At 32.8% G+C, this 23,302-nt stretch overlaps 2 protein-coding genes across 5 annotated transcripts; one reads left to right on the top strand and one right to left on the bottom strand.

Moving 5' to 3' along the window:
• Positions 1 to 13,055: 13,055 nt before the first annotated feature.
• LOC108484270 (THO complex subunit 6) lies at positions 13,056 to 18,173 on the bottom strand. 4 transcript variants are annotated; one of them, XM_053029614.1, is made up of 13 exons: positions 17,802 to 18,173; positions 17,427 to 17,439; positions 16,154 to 16,252; positions 15,845 to 15,921; positions 15,468 to 15,513; positions 15,084 to 15,144; positions 14,948 to 15,001; positions 14,751 to 14,831; positions 14,358 to 14,397; positions 14,092 to 14,204; positions 13,608 to 13,718; positions 13,376 to 13,492; positions 13,056 to 13,300 (listed from the first exon to the last, which is right to left on the bottom strand). In XM_053029614.1, the coding sequence occupies exons 1-13, from the start codon at positions 18,025 to 18,027 to the stop codon at positions 13,211 to 13,213; spliced, it is 1,128 nt and encodes a 375-aa protein (XP_052885574.1). In that variant the 5' UTR covers positions 18,028 to 18,173; the 3' UTR covers positions 13,056 to 13,210. The 4 variants fall into 4 exon arrangements, 3 of the variants coding, with proteins under 3 accessions (XP_052885574.1, XP_017643485.2, XP_052885573.1); XM_017787996.2 differs by lacking the exons at positions 17,427 to 17,439; positions 17,802 to 18,173 and adding exons at positions 16,365 to 16,396; positions 16,500 to 16,806; XR_001871218.2 differs by lacking the exons at positions 17,427 to 17,439; positions 17,802 to 18,173 and adding exons at positions 16,365 to 16,396; positions 16,500 to 16,596 and having other exon boundaries at positions 13,270 to 13,300; positions 14,096 to 14,204.
• Positions 18,174 to 18,236: 63 nt separating this feature from the next.
• LOC108483928 (glycylpeptide N-tetradecanoyltransferase 1) lies at positions 18,237 to 20,275 on the top strand. The gene is made up of 2 exons (XM_017787476.2): positions 18,237 to 18,490; positions 18,710 to 20,275. Exon 2 carries the CDS (start codon positions 18,753 to 18,755, stop codon positions 20,055 to 20,057), a length of 1,305 nt encoding a protein of 434 aa, XP_017642965.1. The 5' UTR covers positions 18,237 to 18,490; positions 18,710 to 18,752; the 3' UTR covers positions 20,058 to 20,275.
• Positions 20,276 to 23,302: the final 3,027 nt, after the last annotated feature.

Genomic DNA, 23,302 nt, shown 5'->3' with positions numbered 1-23,302 from the left:
GGAAGGAGATTACATCAATTATGCTAGGAAATGCCATAAGTGCCAAATTTATGGAGATAAAATTCATGTACCTCTTTCACCTCTGCATGTTATGACTTCCCCATGGCCTTTCACTATGTGGGGCATGGATGTCATTGAGCCAATTTCGCCAAAAGCCTCAAATGGGCATCGATTCATCTTTGTGGTCATTGACTACTTCACTAAGTGGGTAGAAGTCGCTTCATATGCCAATGTTACAAAGTCAGCAGTTAGCAAATTCCTAAAGAAGGAAATCATTTTTCTATATGGAATGCCAGAAAGGATCATATCTGACAATGCATTGAATTTGAACAACAGCACGATAGCAGAGGTCTACAGTCAATTCAAGATCAGACACCACAACTCGCCACCATATTGCTCAAAGATGAACGGTGCAGTCGAGGCAGCCAATAAAAACATTAAGAAGATTGTGGGGAAAATGACTAAGACTTATAAAGACTGGCATAAGAAGTTACCATTTGCCCTCTATGCTCATCGAACGTTTGTCAAGACCTCCATCGGGGCAACACCTTTCTCATTGATTTATGGAATAGAGGCGATTTTGCCCATTGAAGTCGAGATTCCTTCCCTTCGAGTCTTGTCAGAACTGAAATTGGATAAAGCAGAATGGATCCAATCTTGATATGATCAGCTAAACTTGATCGAAGAAAAAAGCTTGAAAGCCATCCGTCATGGTCAGATGTACCAAAAGCGAATGATGCGAGCTTACAACAAAAAAGTTTGTCCCAGAGAATTCCATACGAGGGACTTAGTATTGAAGAAGATTTTGCCCATACAAAAGGATTTCAAAGGCAAATGGATGCCAAAATGGGAAGGACCTTATGTGGTAAATAAGGCATTTTATAGAGGAGCGTTGATTTTAACTGAAATGGAGGAAAAGACTCTGCCTAATCCAGTGAATTCAGACTCAGTCAAGAAATACTTCACTTAAAAAAAAAGAGGAGAGGTCAAGGCAAAAACTTGCAAAGGGCGCCTTGAGATCAAAAGGGTTTTGAATTGAAAACCCGTAAAGGGCAATTCAAATTTTTATCAAATGGGGCATGAGGTAGTCTCGCTTTCTCTGAGTTAACAAGAAGGAGAGATAGATGTTGTGTCTTGGGGCATCAACAGATTACTCTAGATCTCCTAAACACATGTTGACCTCAAAACAGTCCTCAAAGAAGTTCGTGCAGAGAAGCTCATACTGCGATATTTAGGGCACCTATTTTCCTTTTTTTCATTTCGTATTTTAGCAATGTTTGCTTTCTTGGATTAATCTATTCTCTATTCCTGATTTTCAGTTCTATCCGTCATTGTGATCTTTTTCAAGCATTCTGCATTGAAATAAAGATTATTGGACTAATAAAACTTTCATAAAAGGAGTTCTGCATATTACTCTGAAAGCTTCTAAATAGTACAGGAACTTGAAACATGACTATTATTTAGAACTAACCAAACCTAAAGGTTAGAAATATTTGAGAAAGAAAAGTCTAAATTGTGACTATTTATTCAGGTTTTCTATCAAAGATATCAGCTGAACAAGAAGACAGGATATTTCGTCAGTGATACAACATTGATGAACAACGAGCAATGACAACCCAGACATTAAAAAGGGCTCATTCTCATGACATTTTGCATACACATCTAGTTAGGAACATTTGATTCATTCTGATCATGACATCCTAATCATTTGGCATAAGCATAAGCCCATGAAACCGATTCTACAAGTCATGTCCCCCAAAGGACGGTGTAGCAAGATCGGTGAATCCACAAATCTCATCTTCCTAAAGTACCAGTGGAGTAAATTGAAGTTGTAGATCTTATCTCCTTGAAGTTACAGTGGAGTAGATCGAAGATGGCAGATCTTATCTTCCTGAAGTTACAGTGGACCAAATTGAAGCCACCAGCCTTATCTTCCTGAAGTTGTAGTGGAGCAGACTGAAGACAACGAATCTTATTTCCCTGAAGTTGTAATGGAACAGATTGAAGCTACAAATTATGGTGAATCTTATCTTCCTGAAGTTGCAGTGGAGCAGATTGAAGCCACCAGCCTTATCTCCCTGAAGTTGTAGCGGAGCAGACTGAAGACAGTGAATCTTATTTCCCTGACATTGCAGTGGAACAGATTGAAGCTGCAAATTATGGCGAATCTTATCATCCTGAAGTTGCAATGGAGCAGATTGAAGCCACCAACCTTATCTCCCTGAAGTCGCAGCGGAGTAGACTAAAGATAGTGGATCTTATTTCCCTGACGTTGCAGTGGAACAGATTAAAGCTACAAATTATGGCGGACTTATCTTCCTGAAGTTGCAGTGGAGCAGATTGAAGCCACCAGTCTTATTTCCCTAAAGTTGTAGTGGAGCAGACTAAAACACAAATCTCATATCCCTGAAGTTACAGAAGACTGAAGATGGAAAATCTCATCTCCTTGAAGTTGCAGCAAAGTAGATTGAAGTTACAAGTCTTATCTCTCTAAAGTTGTAATGGAGCAGACTAAAACAAAAATCTCATATCCCTGAAGTTGCAGAAGACTGAAGATAGCAAATCTCATCTCCTTAAAGTTGCAGCGGAGTAGATTGAAGTTACAAGTCTTATCTCTCTAAAGTGGTAGTGGAGCAGATTAAAGCTACAAGTTACAAATCTCTGAATTTGTAGAGGAGAAGATTAAAACTACAAGTCTTATTTCTCTGAAGTTGCAATGGAATGGATAGAAGCAACAAGATGTGGTTGACTGGAACGAGGCCACCTGAAGAAGAGGAGCACCAAGGAAGTCAAGACTCGATGAGACCGCGCAAAATTGGTCTTTTTTAAAAGTCTTTGCTCTGTTCTCGTTTCATTACAATAAGCAAAGAGGGGCAGCTGTACAAGCCCAATTTAGCCCGGGGCCCAATAAGACCCCAAAACCAGAACCCCAAACCAAACCAAAACAACTAAACTAAACCCAAAAAACCCCAAACTAAACAACTAACCCAATGCCCAATACAAACACAACCGAAAACCAAATTAAACCCAATCCAGACAGCCCAAACCCATAACAAACAAAAAAACAAAACAAACCTTAGGTCAGCCGCCCTAGCCTCTGCCAGTCTGCCACCGCCACCACTTCGTCACGTCGGCCACTTGCCACCGCCGTTGTTGACTTTGCCACCTACAAATAGAGAAAAAGAGGACATGCAAACAGTAGAAATAAAATCAAAATGTATGTTGGCTATAAAAAGCCCCAAAAATCTATCAATGTAGAAGGGTTTTTTTTTAGAATCAATACAAAAACAATAGATTTTCAAATACAAAACAAAGAGTGAATATTAAAAAAAAAAAAGAGAACCAAAAACAAAAATCCAGTCAGTACCTCAAGAGGTGATTTCATTTTTTTTATTTTCTTTCTCATTTTTCGATTTTTTTCTTTTATATAGATATATAATATAAAAAAAGGGGAAAAGAGGCTTACCCTTAAAATCGCCGAAAAACGCTGACTTTTTGAGTTCTGGCCGCCGCACACGGCGACGTTGACGGTGGCGGAAGGCGATGGAGGTGCCGGAGACTCGGCCGGACTTGGAGAGGTGGGGAGAGTGTTTTGAGAGGTATTTGAAAATTATTTTAAGAGAGGTAGAATGAATTTTTAGTAAAAAATGTGATTTATAAAGCTTATCAAAACGACGTCATTTTGATTTAAAACACCAAGCGTAAAACGGAGTCGTTTTGGCCCTGACTCGAGATCTGACCCGCTCCACGTAAAGATCTGTGTGTTTTTAAGCGGATGGGCTATTTTCGCTTTTAACCCTTCCGCTTTTTTATAGTCTTGCAATTAAATCTTTCATTATTTCTAATTTTTACCCCGCAATTTGTTTTGATTTCAAATTGGCCCCTCTTGATGCTGTGCGTTTTAAAGGGGAAGGGAAAGTTGTCCTTTTGACCCCTCCTTGTTATTCGTATGTTTCAATTTGGTCCTTCGCCTTATTTTCATTCCAGATTTGCCCCAATTTTTTGTTTTAAGTTCAATTTTAGTCCTTTTTTGTTATTTTAGCTACATTATTATTAAATTAATTAATATTTCTATTATTATTATTATTATTATTATTATTATTATTTCTTATTTTGTTTTATTTAATATTTTTATTTTGTTTTATTTTTATTTATTTATTTATTTTACTATTAGCTTGCTTTTCATTTATTCATTTACCTTATTGTCATTTATTTTCGCTTTATTATTGTCGCTCATATTATCTCATCTATTATTATGTTGTTACGTGTGTTAACACTGTGATTTGCTTTCACATTTTTACTATAAATCGTACTGCAATAATCTTTACTCGATGTACTAAACTATAATTTTAAAATAAACAAGCTTTCGTATTTTGGAATTCAAAAGGTCGTTCCCTAACTTACGGGGTTTCAATTTTCTCGATAAATCCAAATAAACAAATGTTTTTGAAGCACGAATTTTAAATATTCTCGGGTATTAAGAAAAGATCATATTCTAACTTACGGAATATGATTTCTTTCTAAAACCGAGATAATCAAATATCTTTCTAAAATAAATAATTTTTGGTGTTTATTCTCATTTCGGGGATTTAAAATATTGTATCCTAACTTACGGGACATAATTTTTTTCCTCGATTAACGTGAAACACCTTTTTCTCAAAAAAATTTCAATTAAGAAATAATTTAACGATGGATCATATCTTTTTTTAAAGTTCTCAATTTTCGATACTAAGACACTAATTAATCAACTAGGTACCAATTTTGGGCGTTACGAGAGTGCTAATCCTTCCTCGTGTGCAACCAACTCCCGAACCCTTCTTTTTGAATTTCGTGTACCAAAATCATTGTTTAAATAAATAAAACCATTTGTTAAAAACAACCACTTTTACGAGGTGACCCAATCACACCTCATCAAAAAAGATAGGTGGCGACTCCTGTTTTTTCGTTTTCATTTTCAAAATCAAGTCAACCCTCTTTTTCAAAAAAATGGTTTCGACACCCTTCACTTAAAACTTTGAAATTTTATCTAAGCATGTCCATTTTTGTCCAACTTAAAGTATAATGGTCTAATTACCATTTAAGGACCTCCAATTTAAAATCTCGTAGCAATTAAACACATCTAGCTTCTAGAATACACATTTTGCATCTACTGCAATTTAGTCCTTTTAGCTAAATTAAGTGCCCAATTGATAAAATTTTCAAACGAAACTCTCATGAGTAGACCATAAAAATATATCTTTCTATGTTGGATTCGTGGTCCTGAAACCACTATTTCGATTTGGCCCTAAAACGGGCTGTTACAATATATACAAGTATAAATTCAAATATCATTCATACCTAAAAAAAAATTATAAAATATCATTCAAGTATAAGTTCCATATGAACTTAAAATAAAATTATAACTTTATTTAAATAAAAAAATTGTGGAGAACTTAAAATAAATGCTAATAACTTTATTTAAATATAATTAATTATAAATAAATACTAAAACCCTAAACGCGAAACTAAAAATTTTAAATTCAAGAATTATTGATATTTATTTATAAAATTTATAATTAATAGTTAATTATATTAAATAAAATCATTTTATTTATAACACCACAATATTTTGTTTTATTTAATGATGAATTGTCATATTATTATTCACTAACGGTACATGAGACTTATGCACCAACGATACATAAACTATTTTTTATATAATATGGGGTGGGGTTAACATAGTTTGAACTTGTACAAAACAAATGTGTGACAAGAACTTTAACTATTGCTCCATGCAAATCAAGACATAAACTATTATTCCATATATTTTGTGACATCTCAAAAATAGGGATAGAAGAAATAATGATAAAATTAAGATTTTTTTAAGCATGGGGTAAGAGAATTTAGGATGCCTTAAAAATTATTTTTTGTTAAGAAATTAGTAAGAATAAGTTTGTTGGTTTAGTGATAAGACTTTAGCTTACTCTTAGGTCTTAAGTTTGAATCCCCTTGTGTGCATTTAGCCAAAATATTTTATCTTTCTATTTTTACCCCATAAAAGTGCTAATTTTCAAAATAGTTTAGCCAATTTTTTTCCAATTTAGTCCTTATTTTAAAATAATTCTAATTCTACATGAAGGTTTAAAACCTATTCAATTAGGGAAAGAAAGTTTTATAAATAGCCAATTTTATGCAAACCCTAGAATTGGTACCTAAGAAATTTTTGAAGAAAAATACTCTCAAGTTCTTCCTCTCCATCACTAAACCAATTTTTAAGAAATAGGATTCAAAGTTTTCAAAATCACCCATTTCCTCCCAAGTGGATCGTCAATCTCCTCTTCCAAATTAAAGTTTTTGTGTCTTCAAATCAGGTGTAGGATCTAATTTAAAATCATTATGTATGATTAATTATGTTGAATCATTGAGAAATTAAGGTTAAAATACGTAAAGTATAAACATGTGAGCCCCTCTTTTGTAAATACACTTGCAAATCCCTATGTGATTTACTGTACGAACCACATGAATTGTTAGGTGAACCCTAGGAAGAAAACATGTATATAGGCAAACCCTTAAAGAATTGTATGTAAACCTTTAAGTAGATGCTAGGTGAGCCCTATAGTGTAAACGAGCCTAATATTCATGCAAACCCTTACATAAGTTACTGTATGAAGAACTGTACATGTGAACTATAAAGTGTAAACCCTATCTGCGAGCCCGTGTGTGACCCTCCTGCATGTGTGAGCCATGTGCGAACCCCCTGTATGTGTGAGTATGTATGAACGAGCCCTTGAAACGCAAGCTCTGTGACTGAACCTTAGCATGTGCTAACCCCTGAATAGGAAAACCCTTAACATGAAAACCTTATGTATGTGAACCTGTGTGCAAGCCTTTGTATGCAACCCCCTATAGGTGAACCCCCTAGTTGCGAACCTCTGCGCAAAAATATATAGGAATAAGTACGCAAGCACACTGAATGAACATGTGAACCCCTAGGTTATTATATGCGAACCCTAAACTGTTGTACATTTAAGCTTATGTGTTATTACATACAAGCCTTTATGTTATTATATCGAACTCTGTATGTGTTATATGCGAGTCGTGTATTATGCGAACTCCTAGTTTATATCTTTGTGAACCCTACATGATTATTTATGTGAACCCTATATACATGTACATGTGAACCCTAGGTGATTATTTATGCAAACTATACATTGCATGCGAACCGTTAATGTGTATCATGCATACCCTATATTGCATGCAAACCCTAAATATCGTTGCATGCAAACCCTACATATTGAAACATGCGAACCCTTCATGTTGTTATATGTGGACCATGCTCGTGCGAACTGTAGTATACGAACACTATAGATTAAATATGCGAACCTTAGAGTGAGTAGGTGTGCGAACCCCTAGGTGCTACCCCTGTAAGTGCAAACCCTACTTATGTATGTGTTAGCCAAACTAAGTGCAAACCCTACCTATGTATGTGTTAGCCAAACCCTACCTTACTGTTTTAATTCGCATAAATTAAGAATTTATGTGAAATTGATGTAAATCAGTGCATAAACACATGTTGTTATATGATAAGTTTAATATATCAAATGTAGCATCAAATGTTGAAAAACAACATGATATGCTAAATTATATGTCTATAGTTACATGGAATTGGGTACGGAGGACGAAGGAGTTCCGTAGGAGATAGTGGCAATTTAAGTCCACACCGAAAGTCAATAATGCATGAAGTAGGTGACAATATAATCAAAACTGGATAAGCTGATATGTTAGTTTAAAAGGCTATCAAAACCGGGTAGACCAGGATGGTAGTTTATTGTAGTAAAAAGCCATCAAAATCGGGCAACTATAATGGTAAGTTATTGTAGTAAAAGTCATCGTCACCAATGACAAGTGAACAACCATCTTCACCGGGATATCCGGGATGATTAGTTTTTTATATGTGTTCTTGGTGTGTCGAGTGATGCTCGAGGGCGAATAGGATGGACTGGTGGAAAATTTGCATTTGCATTACATCATACATAAATTGTATATACATTGATTTACAATATGTTCCATATGTTATGTTTAACTCACTATTAAGCTATCAATTCTATGTTTTTTTGTTTGTGCAATTATATATAATGATTTATAAGTTAGTCTCACACTAAGCCATTGTAAGCTCGTTCGTCCTTTTCCTTTACCTCTCATGTAACGCAGAAAATTAGGACTCGGTATGGCATCAGAGGACTCTCGGATTAGCAGCTTATTTTATTATTAAAAAGTTTTCATTTATCATTTATTTTCAGGATTGTAATTATTAATTTCTTACTTTTATATCTTAAAGTTTGGGATTGTTTAGTTATATATTTTAAAGCATGACACTTAGTCAATACTCTGATATTTGTATGCTATTTTGATTTAGAAAACTACCAACTTTAATAAATGATTTCTGTTTTATTTTTAATTCATAAAGATTTAGATAAATCTTTTCACAAATTTAGAGAGAGATTTATTGGATTACTTCAGTGATAGAATGTAACGCCTTCGACTTAGCCAAAACTCCTAAATTAGATCGGGGGTGTTCCATACTTTAAGAATTTAGTTTTTTATTATATTTAATCATTTAATAGATGTATAACTCCAAGATATATATATATTGACATTTTAAAAGGCCATAATAACTTTTTTATCCTTCAACTTTATTAAAAAAATGTCATTTTAACCCTAAATTTAATTTTCACTTCCTTTAATTCTTAAATTTGCATTATTTATCAAGCCGCCCAAAATGGATGTGAAAGTTAATTCTTGTTAATTTTGTTGGTGTGGCATACACAACGTCAACAATTTATTAATTTTTAAAATTTAAAAATATTAAAAATATGTTTTTATAATTTTTATACTTCTTTAATAATCTTAATTATTTTTAAAAATAATTTTTAAATTAAAATTTTAATTAAATCTTTGGCGTGACATCCATATTCAATATCAACAAAATTAACAAATGTTAATATTTTTATATATTTTGAGGTGATTTGATAAATAAAATAAGTTTAAGAGTTAAAAGGAAAAAAATAAAATGGAGGATTAAAATATATAATATTCATAAAAAAACACATCGATTATTTTTAAAATATTTGATAAAATTAACAGAAAATTGAATAGAAGCAGTATTTTCACAATTTGTTTTAAAATGTTTCTGGTGCTTGTTTCAACAAGCTTCCCTTTCCAAATCTTTTATTCTCGATTCCTTCGTTCTCTTGAACTCAAGAAACTCCCACCTCGCTCTCTCTCTCTAATATAAGAAAGATTACCATCATCATCTCATCATTATTTGGCCATTTTCATAAAAGAACATGAAGCAAAGAATGCGTTGTTTTCTCATTGCTGTGCAGCTAATAATGTGGGTTCATGTATCAACCAGGTTTCTTGCCTCTCATCATATTGCTCCTCAACAAGGTTTGCTGTTTTATTTTTTTGTTCTTCTAGTAATTTATACATTTGTTTGATTCCCATCTTCTTTTGCTAGAAATAGTATCGCTTGAGCAATAAAAGCAATGGCCGCTCAGCCCTGAATCTTTTTTCTATAATGTGCCGAATTATATATATTCTAATAATAGATTATAAGTCACAAAATTACTACTGTTCCCTTGAACTTGAAAGCTTCTCTATTTCCTTTTTCTTTTTCTGGTGTTTTACTAACTATCCAAAGTTCATCAGTTCCAGAGTTGTTGGGAGATGGCTTTAACTCTAAACAGGTTCATCACTCTTTCTTCTGCTCTTCTAAGTCTTGAATAATGGTGTCGGAGTCGTTTTTGGAACGAATAATGCTATATATATATATATATGATTTTCAGGTTGTTGAAAGCAGTGGTGGAGTAGGTTACTTGGGTGAAAAGACAAATAGAAGAATTATGGGAAGATTAGGGTCAATGCCGCCAAACTGTCAACGCAAATGCGGAGGGTGCACGCCCTGTATCGCCACTCAAATCCCGGCAACTTCTAAGAAGCTCCGAACTCAGTATACCAATTACGAGCCTGAAGGATGGAAATGCAAATGTCACTCCACTTTCTTCAATCCATAAAATGCTGCTGCCTGCCTTGGGAGTTCAATCTTTAACAACTATTTCAGCACTCTTTCTTTTTGTTTCTTCCAATAAAAAGAAAGAAATTTTGGGGTGTTGTATCTTTTGAGGTAGTAATTCCATTGAAAAGGTTTCAAATCCATGGTCGGTTTATGATAAATCTACCTATTCTTCACGAATGAATAACATGTTTTCTTTTGCACTGTAAGCTTCAGTACGCCATCTTCTTTAAAATATTGAAACAGTTTGATTATAATTTATTAAATAAAAATATTATTTGAATAAAATGTTTGAATTTCAAATAAAAATATATCAATAATATTTTCTTAAATAAAATAATAATCTTCCACCTATGGAATTAAAGATACCAATTTAATAAACTAAATATTAAATTCCTAATTATATATTTTATTAATTATGATTTAAATATATCATAAACTTATTAGATTTATGAAATTTGTAATTAATAATGTAAAAATGCATATCCTATATGTCTTTTAATTTTGTTAATTTGGTACTGAAAATTTACTATATGAATTATGTTATAAATTTATAACAATGACTGAAAATTAACTATACAATTTAGTGACTATTAAAACTACATCAGATGTTACGGTGCATGACTTTGTTTATACCATGTAACTACTTTGTTTCAGCAAATAACTTATAAAAAGAATTTTTAATAACTTTTAAAATTTTTCAAAATTTTTAAAAATAATTTTAAAAACGCAATATATGTAAAGTTAAAAAAATCTAAAAGTGCTCAAATGTCTCATTAAAATTTCAAAAATATGCTTTTTAAAAAAAATTAATAAAAATATAATAACGCATTTTTTCAAAATTCCAATAATTTTTAAAATAAAAATAATTTTAAAAGAATCTTTAAAAAAATTTTAAAAAGCAAAAAATTCATAAAATTTTAGAAAATAAAAAGTATCCAAAATTTAAAATTAGAAAAAAATTAAAATGTATTTTTTTATGAAAAATATTTTAAGGAATGAAGAATCATTGATATATTTAATACCACTTACGCAAGTAATTTAATGTTGAAGTTTCTTCTTTTTTTTTGAAGAGTTTTTTCATATTTTTGTAAATTTTAAATAAATTAAAACTTGAATCATTGTTACAAAACAATGCAAAATTGTGAAATAAATTCAAACATGAAAAAGAAAAAAGATTGAAAATAACTAGAAATGTCTCAAGTTAAAATATATAATATAAATTATTAGCGTGTAAATTTTATAAAAATTTGTATAATTTTACTCATAAAAATGATTAACACTTCATCTCACCTAATTTTTTCTTTAAATTAAACCAATATAACAAATTAAATTATTTTTGAAGTTTAAATTGAATTATAATAGTACACTTGTAAAACACATCATGACATGAAAAACAATAATTAATATGACAAACATATACATAAATCTGTTAAAATCTAAGTATAATGCATAAAATAATGCTCTAAATATTGAATTATAAATGTATAAAATATTATAGGTATAATATTAAACAAAAATAACTTAACACATGCTTAAAATATATATACAGGGCGAAGGCATAAAATTTTTTAAAGGGCGAAATTAAATTGTAATGTTTACGATTGTAAAAATGTAATTTTATCATTTTAATAACCTATATATTTATAATTTTAAAGAATTAAATAAAATTTTATCATTTTTAGAGGGACAAAGTGTAATTTTACTTTTATTAATTTAAAATTTTAAAAATTTAAAAGACCTAAATGAAAATTTTATCCATTTTTGTGTTAGGATCACTTGTAAATTGAAAATATTAAAGTACTATACTTTTTATTTTAATTTTCAATTTTGACCCATAATATATATTAGTTTTTTTCCGATGCTATGCACAAATTAATTGTATATATTAACTAAAATATAATTTATTTTAAATTTAATACTAAAAATTTAAAATAGTTTATGACACATAAAAAAATTGAAAGTAAGAACATAAAAAAATTGAAAGTAAGAACATAGAAAAAAATTTAAACACTATTCTTTAAAATAAGTTTATATAATAGTTGTGGACATTTATATAGATTGTTTTAGAATTTTAAAAATTAAAAAAAACTATATATCTAGTTATTTTACATTTAAATTTAAATTAAATAATACATATTTTATGATAAATTTTAATTTAATAAAATAATTAAAAGTAAAATTTTAACAAAATTTAAATTTAAATTAAATTATAATAATATCTTTTAAAAGATCTAATGATAACAAATATAAATATTAAGATAAATAATATTTATATTTATGATAATATTATTTATCTTTATATTTTAATTATCTTAACCCTTTCAAATTTTACTTATGATTTTAAATTATAATTATTTAAAATTATTTAAAATAATAATTATAAGTAAGCTGTCCATACCAACTTTGAATTCTTAAACCTTACAATAATATATATATATATATATATATATATATATATATAGAATTAGGGTAAAAACAAAATTAATATGACATTAAATTAAAGAAAAGTTCTATGGCAATTTTACTCAATTAAACATGTAATTTTATAAAATTTGTTTGATATATAACTTAAAAGTAAGTGAGGAGTATGATTTATATGTATATTCTTATTTTTTTTTAAAAATATTTCACGTTATTTTAAACAAAATCAAAATTTAAAGATAAAGATAAAAGTCTTTAAAAGATATAATAATATTAAAATAAAAAATACCTAGAAGATAATATAGTGTTAAAAAATTCAACATCAAGAGATAAATAGCTGTATTTATATTATTTTCACAGTAACTTTCTATCATTTACTTCTTATTATGGATTATCAAATGATTTTAAAAATTAAATAAAAAAAATTAATCATGGTGAATATTAATTTTCGGCTAACAAATTCTTAGTGAAGGATAACTTTTAATTAAAGTTGTATACAATATTGTAGGAAACTTAAAGAAAAGTTAAAAAAATATTTAAAAGCGAACCCAAGTTGTGACTTGATGTCAAATCACAATTATACCAAAAAACCAAAACCATTTCCATCCATTTCTATGTAAATTTATCATACAAATATGAAAATTAAAAATGATTATAGTGAAGCCCTACATCTCAAATTTAACAATAATATGTTATGTTCTTTTACATCTCCATCTCCAATTTCATTATAGTTCAAACACAATGGCTACGGAAAGTGCACAAATGGCTTCCAAACTGTGATATCACATCTACAAGACCCCCGTAACCCCCGATTGCAGTGACCTGACCACAACAAAGCTTAAGATCAGAATGTGAAAAAGCATTAATACATTAACTAAAAATGGAGACCGAACATACACCAGACGGGTGCAAAGAGACCGAAAACGCTGATTGAGGAGCACATTGTATCTGGGAAAGTATCATTCCATTCATATCAAAACGGTTCAACACAGGGTCTGCACCAACAGCTAATATCTGAAATGGCAACATCAACATTATTAACAATTATTAGGTGGAAATAACGGATGAACAAGTCTAAGAATAACATTGTGTGAATTTGGTCTGCTTGAGAAAACCATCTACCACCTACTTGATTGTTATCAAACACCACGTCCTGTATGGATGCACAGTTGGAAATACTTGAAATGCATTCAGAAGCAGTGAGATTCCAAACTGACAATCTTTGGCCACTGCCACATGCCTGTCCAGTTCAAATCTTGATTAAAAACATGTTCACTCGGAAACAACAAATCGGAATCAATATAATTGATAGGTACTCGAAAGATCTTTCACTAGCATGGGCAAAAATAAGTGCTCATAAGACCCAGAATAAGAATCCCTCCTGAAAAGAAAAATAATAGTAGACTTCATTTGCTGAAGTCTAAGAGAAAATACTCAGGTAACTGAGTTCTAAGCGATTTAACTGGTCACAACCCCCGGTTAAAAACAGGATTTTCGTCCAACTTAAAGGAAGGGCAAATCTTAGTGTGTCTAGCAGTATCATAATTGCATGATATTTTTAGTCCGAAGTAATACAAAATCATATAAAGATTTTTCACCACTTAAGGTCTTACCAACCAGCTCTCACTTGCATCTAGAGCAATGCAACTAACACAAGAGATAAGCCCCTTCAACTTCTTGTCCTTTAGTGGGTCAATTGCTTTAATGCACTTACCACTTTTGCAATCTATGTAAAACCATATATTAGTCAGGTTGCAATAGGTGACACAGCACTCTGTTAAAATGAAGCTAGAACTAGAACAAGATAACAGAGTCGTTAGTAGAAACGTAACAACAAAATAGCTCTGTAACCCTTTTAAATAAGAACACACGCTGTTACCCCATATTCGTGCAGTCCCATCCTCTGATCCAGTTATAATCTGAAAAAGAAAAAAGATGAGATATATTAAGAAGGTTGCTCTGTATCTCAAATTCTCATTTCTCAACCTTAGATGCATAGATGGCTACAGTAAGCATAAACCATATACCATCAGCACATCATGACCTCTTTTTAAGAGTACTATTATTGTTATAGGATAAATATCCTTTGCTTGATTGAATCAATAAAATGGCAACCCAAAAACAAGTTCCTTTCAGTCTTGTTGTCAAAAAGAAACCCAAACTGAAGCTAAAAGGATTAAGCTAGGGCAGTAAGGATACCTAATCCTGCTATCTAAATGCAAAATTAAATTTACCACCAAAATAAAGAATCATGAAGAGAGGAAAAGTGGACCTGACTCGAAGAGGCACGTGATAGAATACAATGCAAATAGTCTGTGTGTCCCTTAAATACCATTTTGATTTCACCCTTCTCCTGAAAAGTTCCATCAGAAACAGAACTTAAAGATACATCTAATGGAAAAGGAAAATATTAACCAACCACTTCTCAGAGAGAACATGAGGAACAGATTCATTTGAACAAAAACATACCACATCCCAGCAATATGCATAAGAATCACCAGCAGCAGAAAAGATGGATCCCCCCTATTTTAGCAGAGAGTGGAAAGAAGAAATAAATTCATAATTCTCCATAAATATAAGCAAATGTGGGAAAGGTATTAAAAACCTGAGGATCAACAGCAATGGCATTATTCTCAGGAATTGGAGAGAGAGCACCCCATGGACCTCTGGGAATAGCAATTAGATGTTACACACCAAAAAAAGGGGAAGTTAAGTTGATTTTAAAGAATAGAACAATAACAAGTAATTCCTTTTCCGGGACCTAATTGTTTTCCAAAACAAAAAACAACAGATCTGAAAATAACATTTGGTCAGCTTAACTCTATGATAGAAATTACAACTAATTTTTGGACTCAAGAAAGATCACTCACATGATACAAGAGTGAAAAGAGCTAATGGAATGAGAATCTACGATTAACTATTAATGAAAAAGTCAAAGGATATGCATTAAAGCGCACAAGAGCATCCACTATAAGCTGTGATTACGCACTTATCTTGTGGATTGATCAAATCAAGCACTGGCTTCATATGGTTTCCTGCAAAAACATCAAAAATGAATTGGCAAATTATGACATGTAGACAACTAGGCCAAAATACACACAAAATTGTGTTTCCAACCCAGAGCATTTAAATGACAGGAAATACCATTTGTCTTTGCTTACCTGAGTGTCAGAGACCATGACTGAAAAACCAGATGGCCAACATTTAAAGCTAAAAGAAAGATTCAGATTACTAAAAGAAAAAAAAGGTAAAGACCAAAGATACTATGCTCATCCCTTCCACGTTAAATTCATGCATTAAGTGGTGGTCTCACACAAACTCTAACTAGTTAAAAAAAACAAACTATACAGTTCCAAAATCTGGTACCTTGAAAGGTAATAGGCACCTCAGATTCGGTAAATTCCTTCCACCGCCATCCTTTAATTTTACCATCGTCACCACAACTGCAAAAATGAAGTCTATACTGTAATGTATAATAATTGAGGGTTCACCAACCAGTAGCAATTAGCTCCTGCTCTAGTCAAACTCCGTCAAGTTAATGAACAATGGCAGGATTCAGCTTAAGCTTCAAATAAGCTCAACAATGCTAAATAAACCAATTTCCTACATTTCATGTACACGATTAAATGCAACAAAAATGGAGAAAAATATCAATTGCAAGATATTGTATTAAACCTTAACAACAAAGAATCTTCGCCATTGCCGTAGAATTTCACGTCATACGCAGGTCCATCATGCCCTTCAAGGAAACCCTCCGGCTCAGCCGGTAACAACCTATCAAATTCCACCACAACCGGAAGCACAACCGGTTACTTTCACTCAAACTGGAAACAGTAATCAATTCATTAATTAACTTAATAGTGCACCGAATAAACAGTTATTTTACCGTTGAGCCCTAGCACTGCAGAAACCAATCGGCTGCAAATAAACGCGAAATGCAGGTGAAAATATTTTCTATTCTTTCAATTACATTCTTTTTTGGGGGGTGATAATATGAAAAAGTAGGAAGAGAAAGACTAACGTGTTTGGAAACACAGGAAGAAATGGAGTAAAAGCGATGGAACCGTCGCTGGAGGCGACCACGACGCATTCGGGGTTAGGGTTAAAGGAAGGAGCCCAAACGGTTCGGAATACGGTTCGAGTTTGGATCTCTCTTTCCCTTAATATACTCTCCCTATATGCTTCTTCGTCCCAGTTTGTAGCGTCCCCGCACATTCTCCTTTAATTTGAATCTCTATCGGTTTCGGATCGTGTATGGAGCTCCGAGCAGCTCTGCCTTCGGTTCACCTCACTGAAAACTCCCAGAGCTCGAAGGATAGCTTTTAAACGGAAGTAGCGTTGATGTCGTAGCCTCAAAAATGGCCCAATATTATTATGGGCCTTCTGGGTTTAAAACAAAAGGAAACGATGCCGTTTATTTGGTTAACAAAGAAAATACACTGTTTTCTTCGGTGTCAGAGCAAAAACATCACCAAGGTCAAAGAGTTTCGGCATCTTCAAAGCCGCTGCCTTGGAGAAAACCCTAAACATTCCCTCTTTGCCTAAATAAATCCGAGAAAGAAAATTAATATTTATATTACTTGAAGCTGTGGAGATCTGAATTTTAAAATTTCTTATCTAAAAATCCCTGCTTCCCCAGATTCAAATTCTGCTAAAGTTTTGCCTTTTGAAATCGAGTAAGTTATGCATTTCTCATAATCTTTTCATCTTCATCTTGCAGATCTCTTTGCTCATTATATTATCTTTTAATTCATTTGCTAATGTTGTTGCTACATATTTATTTTATTTTAATACTTTCGATTGATTTAAGAGTCGATGTTTTTGCTAGTTGATGTGCTTTATTTGCTTAGTTTTTTAACTTGGATCTTCGTGACATTTTTTCTATTGATTCAGGTAGATAATTGAGAAAATAGCTTAGGTTAGTTGATTGCCTGAAATGACTGATAACAATTCACCCCTGGGTCCAACAAAATGGAGAAAATATCAATTGCAAGATATTGTATTAAACCTTAACAACAAAGAATCTTCGCCATTGCCGTAGAATTTCACGTCATACGCAGGTCCATCATGCCCTTCAAGGAAACCCTCCGGCTCAGCCGGTAACAACCTATCAAATTCCACCACAACCGGAAGCACAACCGGTTACTTTCACTCAAACTGGAAACAGTAATCAATTCATTAATTAACTTAATAGTGCACCGAATAAACAGTTATTTTACCGTTGAGCCCTAGCACTGCAGAAACCAATCGGCTGCAAATAAACGCGAAATGCAGGTGAAAATATTTTCTATTCTTTCAATTACATTCTTTTTTGGGGGGTGATAATATGAAAAAGTAGGAAGAGAAAGACTAACGTGTTTGGAAACACAGGAAGAAATGGAGTAAGAAGCGATGGAACCGTCGCTGGAGGCGACCACGACGCATTCGGGGTTAGGGTTAAAGGAAGGAGCCCAAACGGTTCGGAATACGGTTCGAGTTTGGATCTCTCTTTCCCTTAATATACTCTCCCTATATGCTTCTTCGTCCCAGTTTGTAGCGTCCCCGCACATTCTCCTTTAATTTGAATCTCTATCGGTTTCGGATCGTGTATGGAGCTCCGAGCAGCTCTGCCTTCGGTTCACCTCACTGAAAACTCCCAGAGCTCGAAGGATAGCTTTTAAACGGAAGTAGCGTTGATGTCGTAGCCTCAAAAATGGCCCAATATTATTATGGGCCTTCTGGGTTTAAAACAAAAGGAAACGATGCCGTTTATTTGGTTAACAAAGAAAATACACTGTTTTCTTCTTCGGTGTCAGAGCAAAAAACATCACCAAGGTCAAAGAGTTTCGGCATCTTCAAAGCCGCTGCCTTGGAGAAACCCTAAACATTCCCTCTTTGCCTAAATAAATCCGAGAAAGAAAATTAATATTTATATTACTTGAAGCTGTGGAGATCTGAATTTTAAAATTTCTTATCTAAAATCCCTGCTTCCCCAGATTCAAATTCTGCTAAAGTTTTGCCTTTTGAAATCGAGTAAGTTATGCATTTCTCATAATCTTTTCATCTTCATCTTGCAGATCTCTTTGCTCATTATATTATCTTTTAATTCATTTGCTAATGTTGTTGCTACATATTTATTTTATTTTAATACTTTCGATTGATTTAAGAGTCGATGTTTTTGCTAGTTGATGTGCTTTATTTGCTTAGTTTTTTTAACTTGGATCTTCGTGACATTTTTTTCTATTGATTCAGGTAGATAATTGAGAAAATAGCTTAGGTTAGTTGATTGCCTGAAATGACTGATAACAATTCACCCCCTGGGTCTCCCAAAGTAAACCCAGATCATAATTCTGAGGCTAACCCGTTGCCCAAAGATGATAGCTCACTTGAAAACATAGTTCGAAGGTTTCAGGATTCAATGTCCTTAGCAAAGAAACACAAATTTTGGGAAACTCAGCCTGTTGGTCAATTTAAGGATGTTGGGGACACAAGTTTGCCTGAAGGTCCGATTGAGCCCCCAACCCCATTGTCTGAAGTCAAACAGGAACCTTATAACCTTCCGAGTCCGTATGAATGGACCACATGTGATATGGATTCGGAAGAGACTTGTAATGAGGTTTACAATCTTTTGAAGAACAATTATGTTGAGGATGATGAGAATATGTTTAGGTTCAATTATTCCAAGGAGTTTCTTAGGTGGGCTTTGCGCCCTCCTGGTTATTACAAGAGCTGGCATATTGGGGTCCGTGCTAAGACATCAAAGAAGCTTGTTGCCTTCATTACTGGTGTGCCTGCTAGAATAAGGGTGCGTGATGAAGTTGTGAAAATGGCAGAGATCAATTTCTTATGTGTTCATAAGAAGCTGAGATCAAAGAGACTTGCTCCCGTGATGATTAAGGAGGTTACTAGGAGAGTTCATTTGGAGAATATTTGGCAAGCAGCTTATACTGCTGGAGTTGTTCTTCCAACACCAATTACTACTTGCCAATACTGGCATAGGTCACTAAACCCCAAGAAGCTTATTGATGTTGGCTTTTCTAGGCTTGGGCCTAGGATGACAATGAGCCGAACCATTAAACTCTACAAGTTACCTGATCAACCAGCCACCCCTGGATTCAGAAAGATGGAGCTTCGTGATGTCCCTGCTGTCACTAGGTTGCTTAGAAATTACTTGAGCCAGTTTGTTGTTTCTCCAGATTTTGATGAGAATGATGTGGAGCACTGGCTTCTTCCTACTGAGGATGTCGTTGACAGTTACTTGGTCGAGAGCCCAAGGACGCATGACATAACTGACTTCTGTAGTTTCTACACACTTCCGTCATCAATTCTTGGCAACCAGAACTATTCAATTTTGAAAGCTGCCTACTCTTACTACAATGTCTCCACCAAGACTCCACTGCTTCAGTTGATGAATGATGCACTTATTGTTGCTAAGAAGAAGGATTTTGATGTATTCAACGCACTGGATGTCATGCATAATGAGTCTTTCCTCAAGGAATTGAAATTTGGGCCAGGTGATGGTCAACTTCACTACTACCTGTATAATTATCGGATACGAAATGCCTTGAGAACATCAGAGCTCGGTCTTGTACTCTTATAGGCTGGTATGTTTCAGCTTTGATCCTGCAGTTAGGTCTGGGTTGCATCATATTTCTTGTTCCGCTGCATCCACGGTCAAGGATCTGGTTTGCAGTGCATGAAAGAGCAACCTTATTGCGTTGACAAATGCAATATTGCTTTTGGGTTGACAATCCATATTGTTCCATGGACACCAATAATGTTGAGATTATGCATGTGGTTTGTTTCAATGTTTTACAATTCTCTCACTGTTTCCAATTGCTTTATCTACTCATTGTCCTTGTTTTCACTTGATTAATTCCTTTAAAGATTTCATTAATGTATCTGGTAATGAAGCTTTTGCTTGATCAACCTGACCTTGAGCTGAAGGGGAGTGAAGCATTTATTGCCCAGATAATTAACATAAGTTATCCAAATGGTTTTTTATAGCTTTTTCATGTTGGCTCTGCTCATCAGTGTATCTTTCTCATAGCAAATTATAACTGTCCCAACCATTTCATCAGAACTGCCAGATTTGCAAATTGCACTGAAAGTTCCTTTGTTCAACTGTGAGGTCGTCCTCATTGAATATTTCTGACCCGGGAGGTGGTAAGCTACGGCCCATGGGATGATGACCCTGTCTACTCTTTATTCCCATCATCATTTAGCGTTTTACCCATGGTTTTCACTTTCATTGTTGCACCCCATCACAAGCTCAGCACATATCATGACTCCTACAGGTTGTTTATATGTTAAATGTGAATATATTTATTTCTTTAAATGTTTTTTCCTGTCTGAAGATGTGCGCGGATATATCAGATAAACTTGATCACTGGTGAGCTAAAATAAACTGAAAGGAAAAGAGAGGTGAATTGATTTCAGGGCTTGAGCAAGATGAACGGGAAATGGAATATAAGTCATTGAGTTCAATTTCCTTTTTTTCTTTTTTTACTGAAAATAATTTAATTATCACTTAAAAGAATGAGTAGTTTGGCAAATTTCCAGCATCATTAAAAGGAATTTGAGTGTATGGCAAAGAATCACTGGGAATGAGTGATGATGATGGCTGATTGGCTGGTATGTAAGTGGCAAAATGATGGTCCATACTGCATCCTTAAAGGGGACATTCTATTCTATCCTGTCAGAGTGGCAAAGATGAAAAAACCAAACCCTGTTTTATACCCAAATTTTATATCCCCCAAGTAATATTTCTAGAAGCCCACGGCAACCGCAGGGCCCCATGTTTCAATCCTTAAGTATGGCTATCTTGTTTCTTAGATTAAACAAACAAGGGAGGGGGACAAATTCAGAGTACTATCGAAAGACTTGGAGGAGTTGTTCCCCTTCCACTCAAGATGGTGATGAGTGATGACATTTATTATTTTAGCTTTTTGTCCACAAATCCAAGAATCTTGCAAGCTTTTTAGATGCTTTTCAGCATTTGGATTAACTTAACCCCAATATCAACATCTTTAATTCATGCACACTCAACTCAAAATATGAAAAAAAAAATTAATTCATTAATCATATCAACTGAGATTATTTTTATCATAGAAAACTGCAACAAATCAATTAATGAGGTGTTGACACAATTAACAAAGGTAGAGGTCTTACATTTTGAGTACCCAAGTTCAATATTTCACATGCGCACAATATGTGTGAGTCTCTAAATTTCATCATGCACAAGTCTTATATCAAATTTGTATTTTTAAATTATCTTGAGACCTTGTATGTAACTAGGAATACAATTAATCTCTCATATCAATTAATTGAGTTACGCACTTTCTAACAAACTAAACTGTTCTTGGCACTCATCTCTTCGAGTGTTCTTTCTCATTTGCCACTAACAAGTATGATCATCACTTTTTATATGTAAAAAAAAATTGCGAACACTGCAAACACTTCTTTTGCGAACACTTCTTTAGAACAATAATTGAGCTTTTCTTATTGGCACCTCAAGAATTACGGTTCAAATTCTGATATTATTGTCCCTTTCCCTTTATTATATTTATACCCAAAGAAAAAAAATTGAAGAACAGTTCCTAAACAGTAAGACCAAAATCCAAATAACACCACATCAAGTAAGATAAGACTACAATTGAACTTGAAGTGAGACAATTCAGACAAAAAAAAAAAAAAGGTGGTATCCTTCCCACTGAAGATGTATTGGGTATTGTTTATATGAGCAAATATGAGGTTGCAGCATTAGCATATGCTTGAAAAACGCTTTTTTATCTTTAAACCTTTGATAGAGCATCATAGCTTATATTTATTGAAAGATAATAGCAAGAATGTAGTAAATGATATCACCTCCCAGCCTCCACATGTTCGCATGTTGTATAGTATGTTAAAATTTTTAATATGAATATAATGCATACATGAAACATATCATGTTAATCATTATATTCGTGTAAAAATGATCCTACTATCAATTAGCATGAATTATTAGCAAATTCAATGGTTATTAGAACCCAGAATTTTTGTTTAATTAACATAAAGCATATCTACTTTATGCTACTTTTGTTTTGTGCCATTATAAATCTTTAGGTAAGTTTAGATTTTGTCGTGCTCACATTGGTTGATCCCTTTGTAAAAGGATGAATTTTTTTTTTATAACATATTCTTCTTCAATTTTTTTATGATCTAACATAGACAGCCATTACTTAAAACATATTCCTTAATCAATGCTTCTCAAAACTTTACCGATGAATTACATTATTCTATTTAACAAATCCATCTTATACTTGTGCTATACATTTCTCATTGTCGAATTATCATTCAAAATCTTATTAAAATCCATTATATAATAATAATATTATTATTATCGTTTGCATTTATCAATAAGGTAATTAATAATAAAAATGCACTAATTTTGCTTGAAACATGTTAGGTTGAACTTCTCCAAAATACCATCCGCAAAGATTTATTATAACTACAATAACAAAAATAAAAAGTAATCAGTATCATATCTGTATATGTTTTGTTTTTATATTGGTATATATTGGCATGGATATGTTTTTTTTATTTATTGATATTTTTTATATGCTTGTATGTATCAATGCATGAGTGTCAGAACCGTCAATAATGGCCATTTTTTTAGCAAAGTATTGATACCCCTTTTAGGAGGTATAGAGATTTGAATTGTAGAAACATTTTTCATTTCGAAATTAATGCTTCTAATGATTCAATCATCCTCAACAGTTATAAATGTTCACTAACTTATTTCTTGGTATAAATACTCATCAAAAATATTTTTAGATTCAAGAGGCACGTATCCAAGCATCAACA

Source organism: Gossypium arboreum, chromosome 6 (genome assembly GCF_025698485.1).
Source record: "Gossypium arboreum isolate Shixiya-1 chromosome 6, ASM2569848v2, whole genome shotgun sequence".
Classification (NCBI taxonomy): Eukaryota; Viridiplantae; Streptophyta; class Magnoliopsida; order Malvales; family Malvaceae; genus Gossypium; species Gossypium arboreum.
Note: the sequence above shows the minus strand (reverse complement) of the source record. Positions and strands in the feature narration are given on the sequence as shown.

Excerpts from the sequence above, each read along its gene's own strand:
- LOC108484270 (XM_053029614.1), bottom strand. The coding sequence starts at position 18,027 with ATGTGCGGGGACGCTACAAACTGGGACGAAGAAGCATATAGGGAGAGT. Across the intron at positions 13,493-13,607 it reads TGGTGTTTGATAACAATCAA|ATATTAGCTGTTGGTGCAGA; the intron begins GTAGGTGGTAGA and ends TTGCCATTTCAG. Across the intron at positions 13,301-13,375 it reads TCTCTTTGCACCCGTCTGGT|GTCACTGCAATCGGGGGTTA; the intron begins GTATGTTCGGTC and ends TGTTGTGGTCAG.
- LOC108483928 (XM_017787476.2), top strand. The coding sequence starts at position 18,753 with ATGACTGATAACAATTCACCCCCTGGGTCTCCCAAAGTAAACCCAGAT.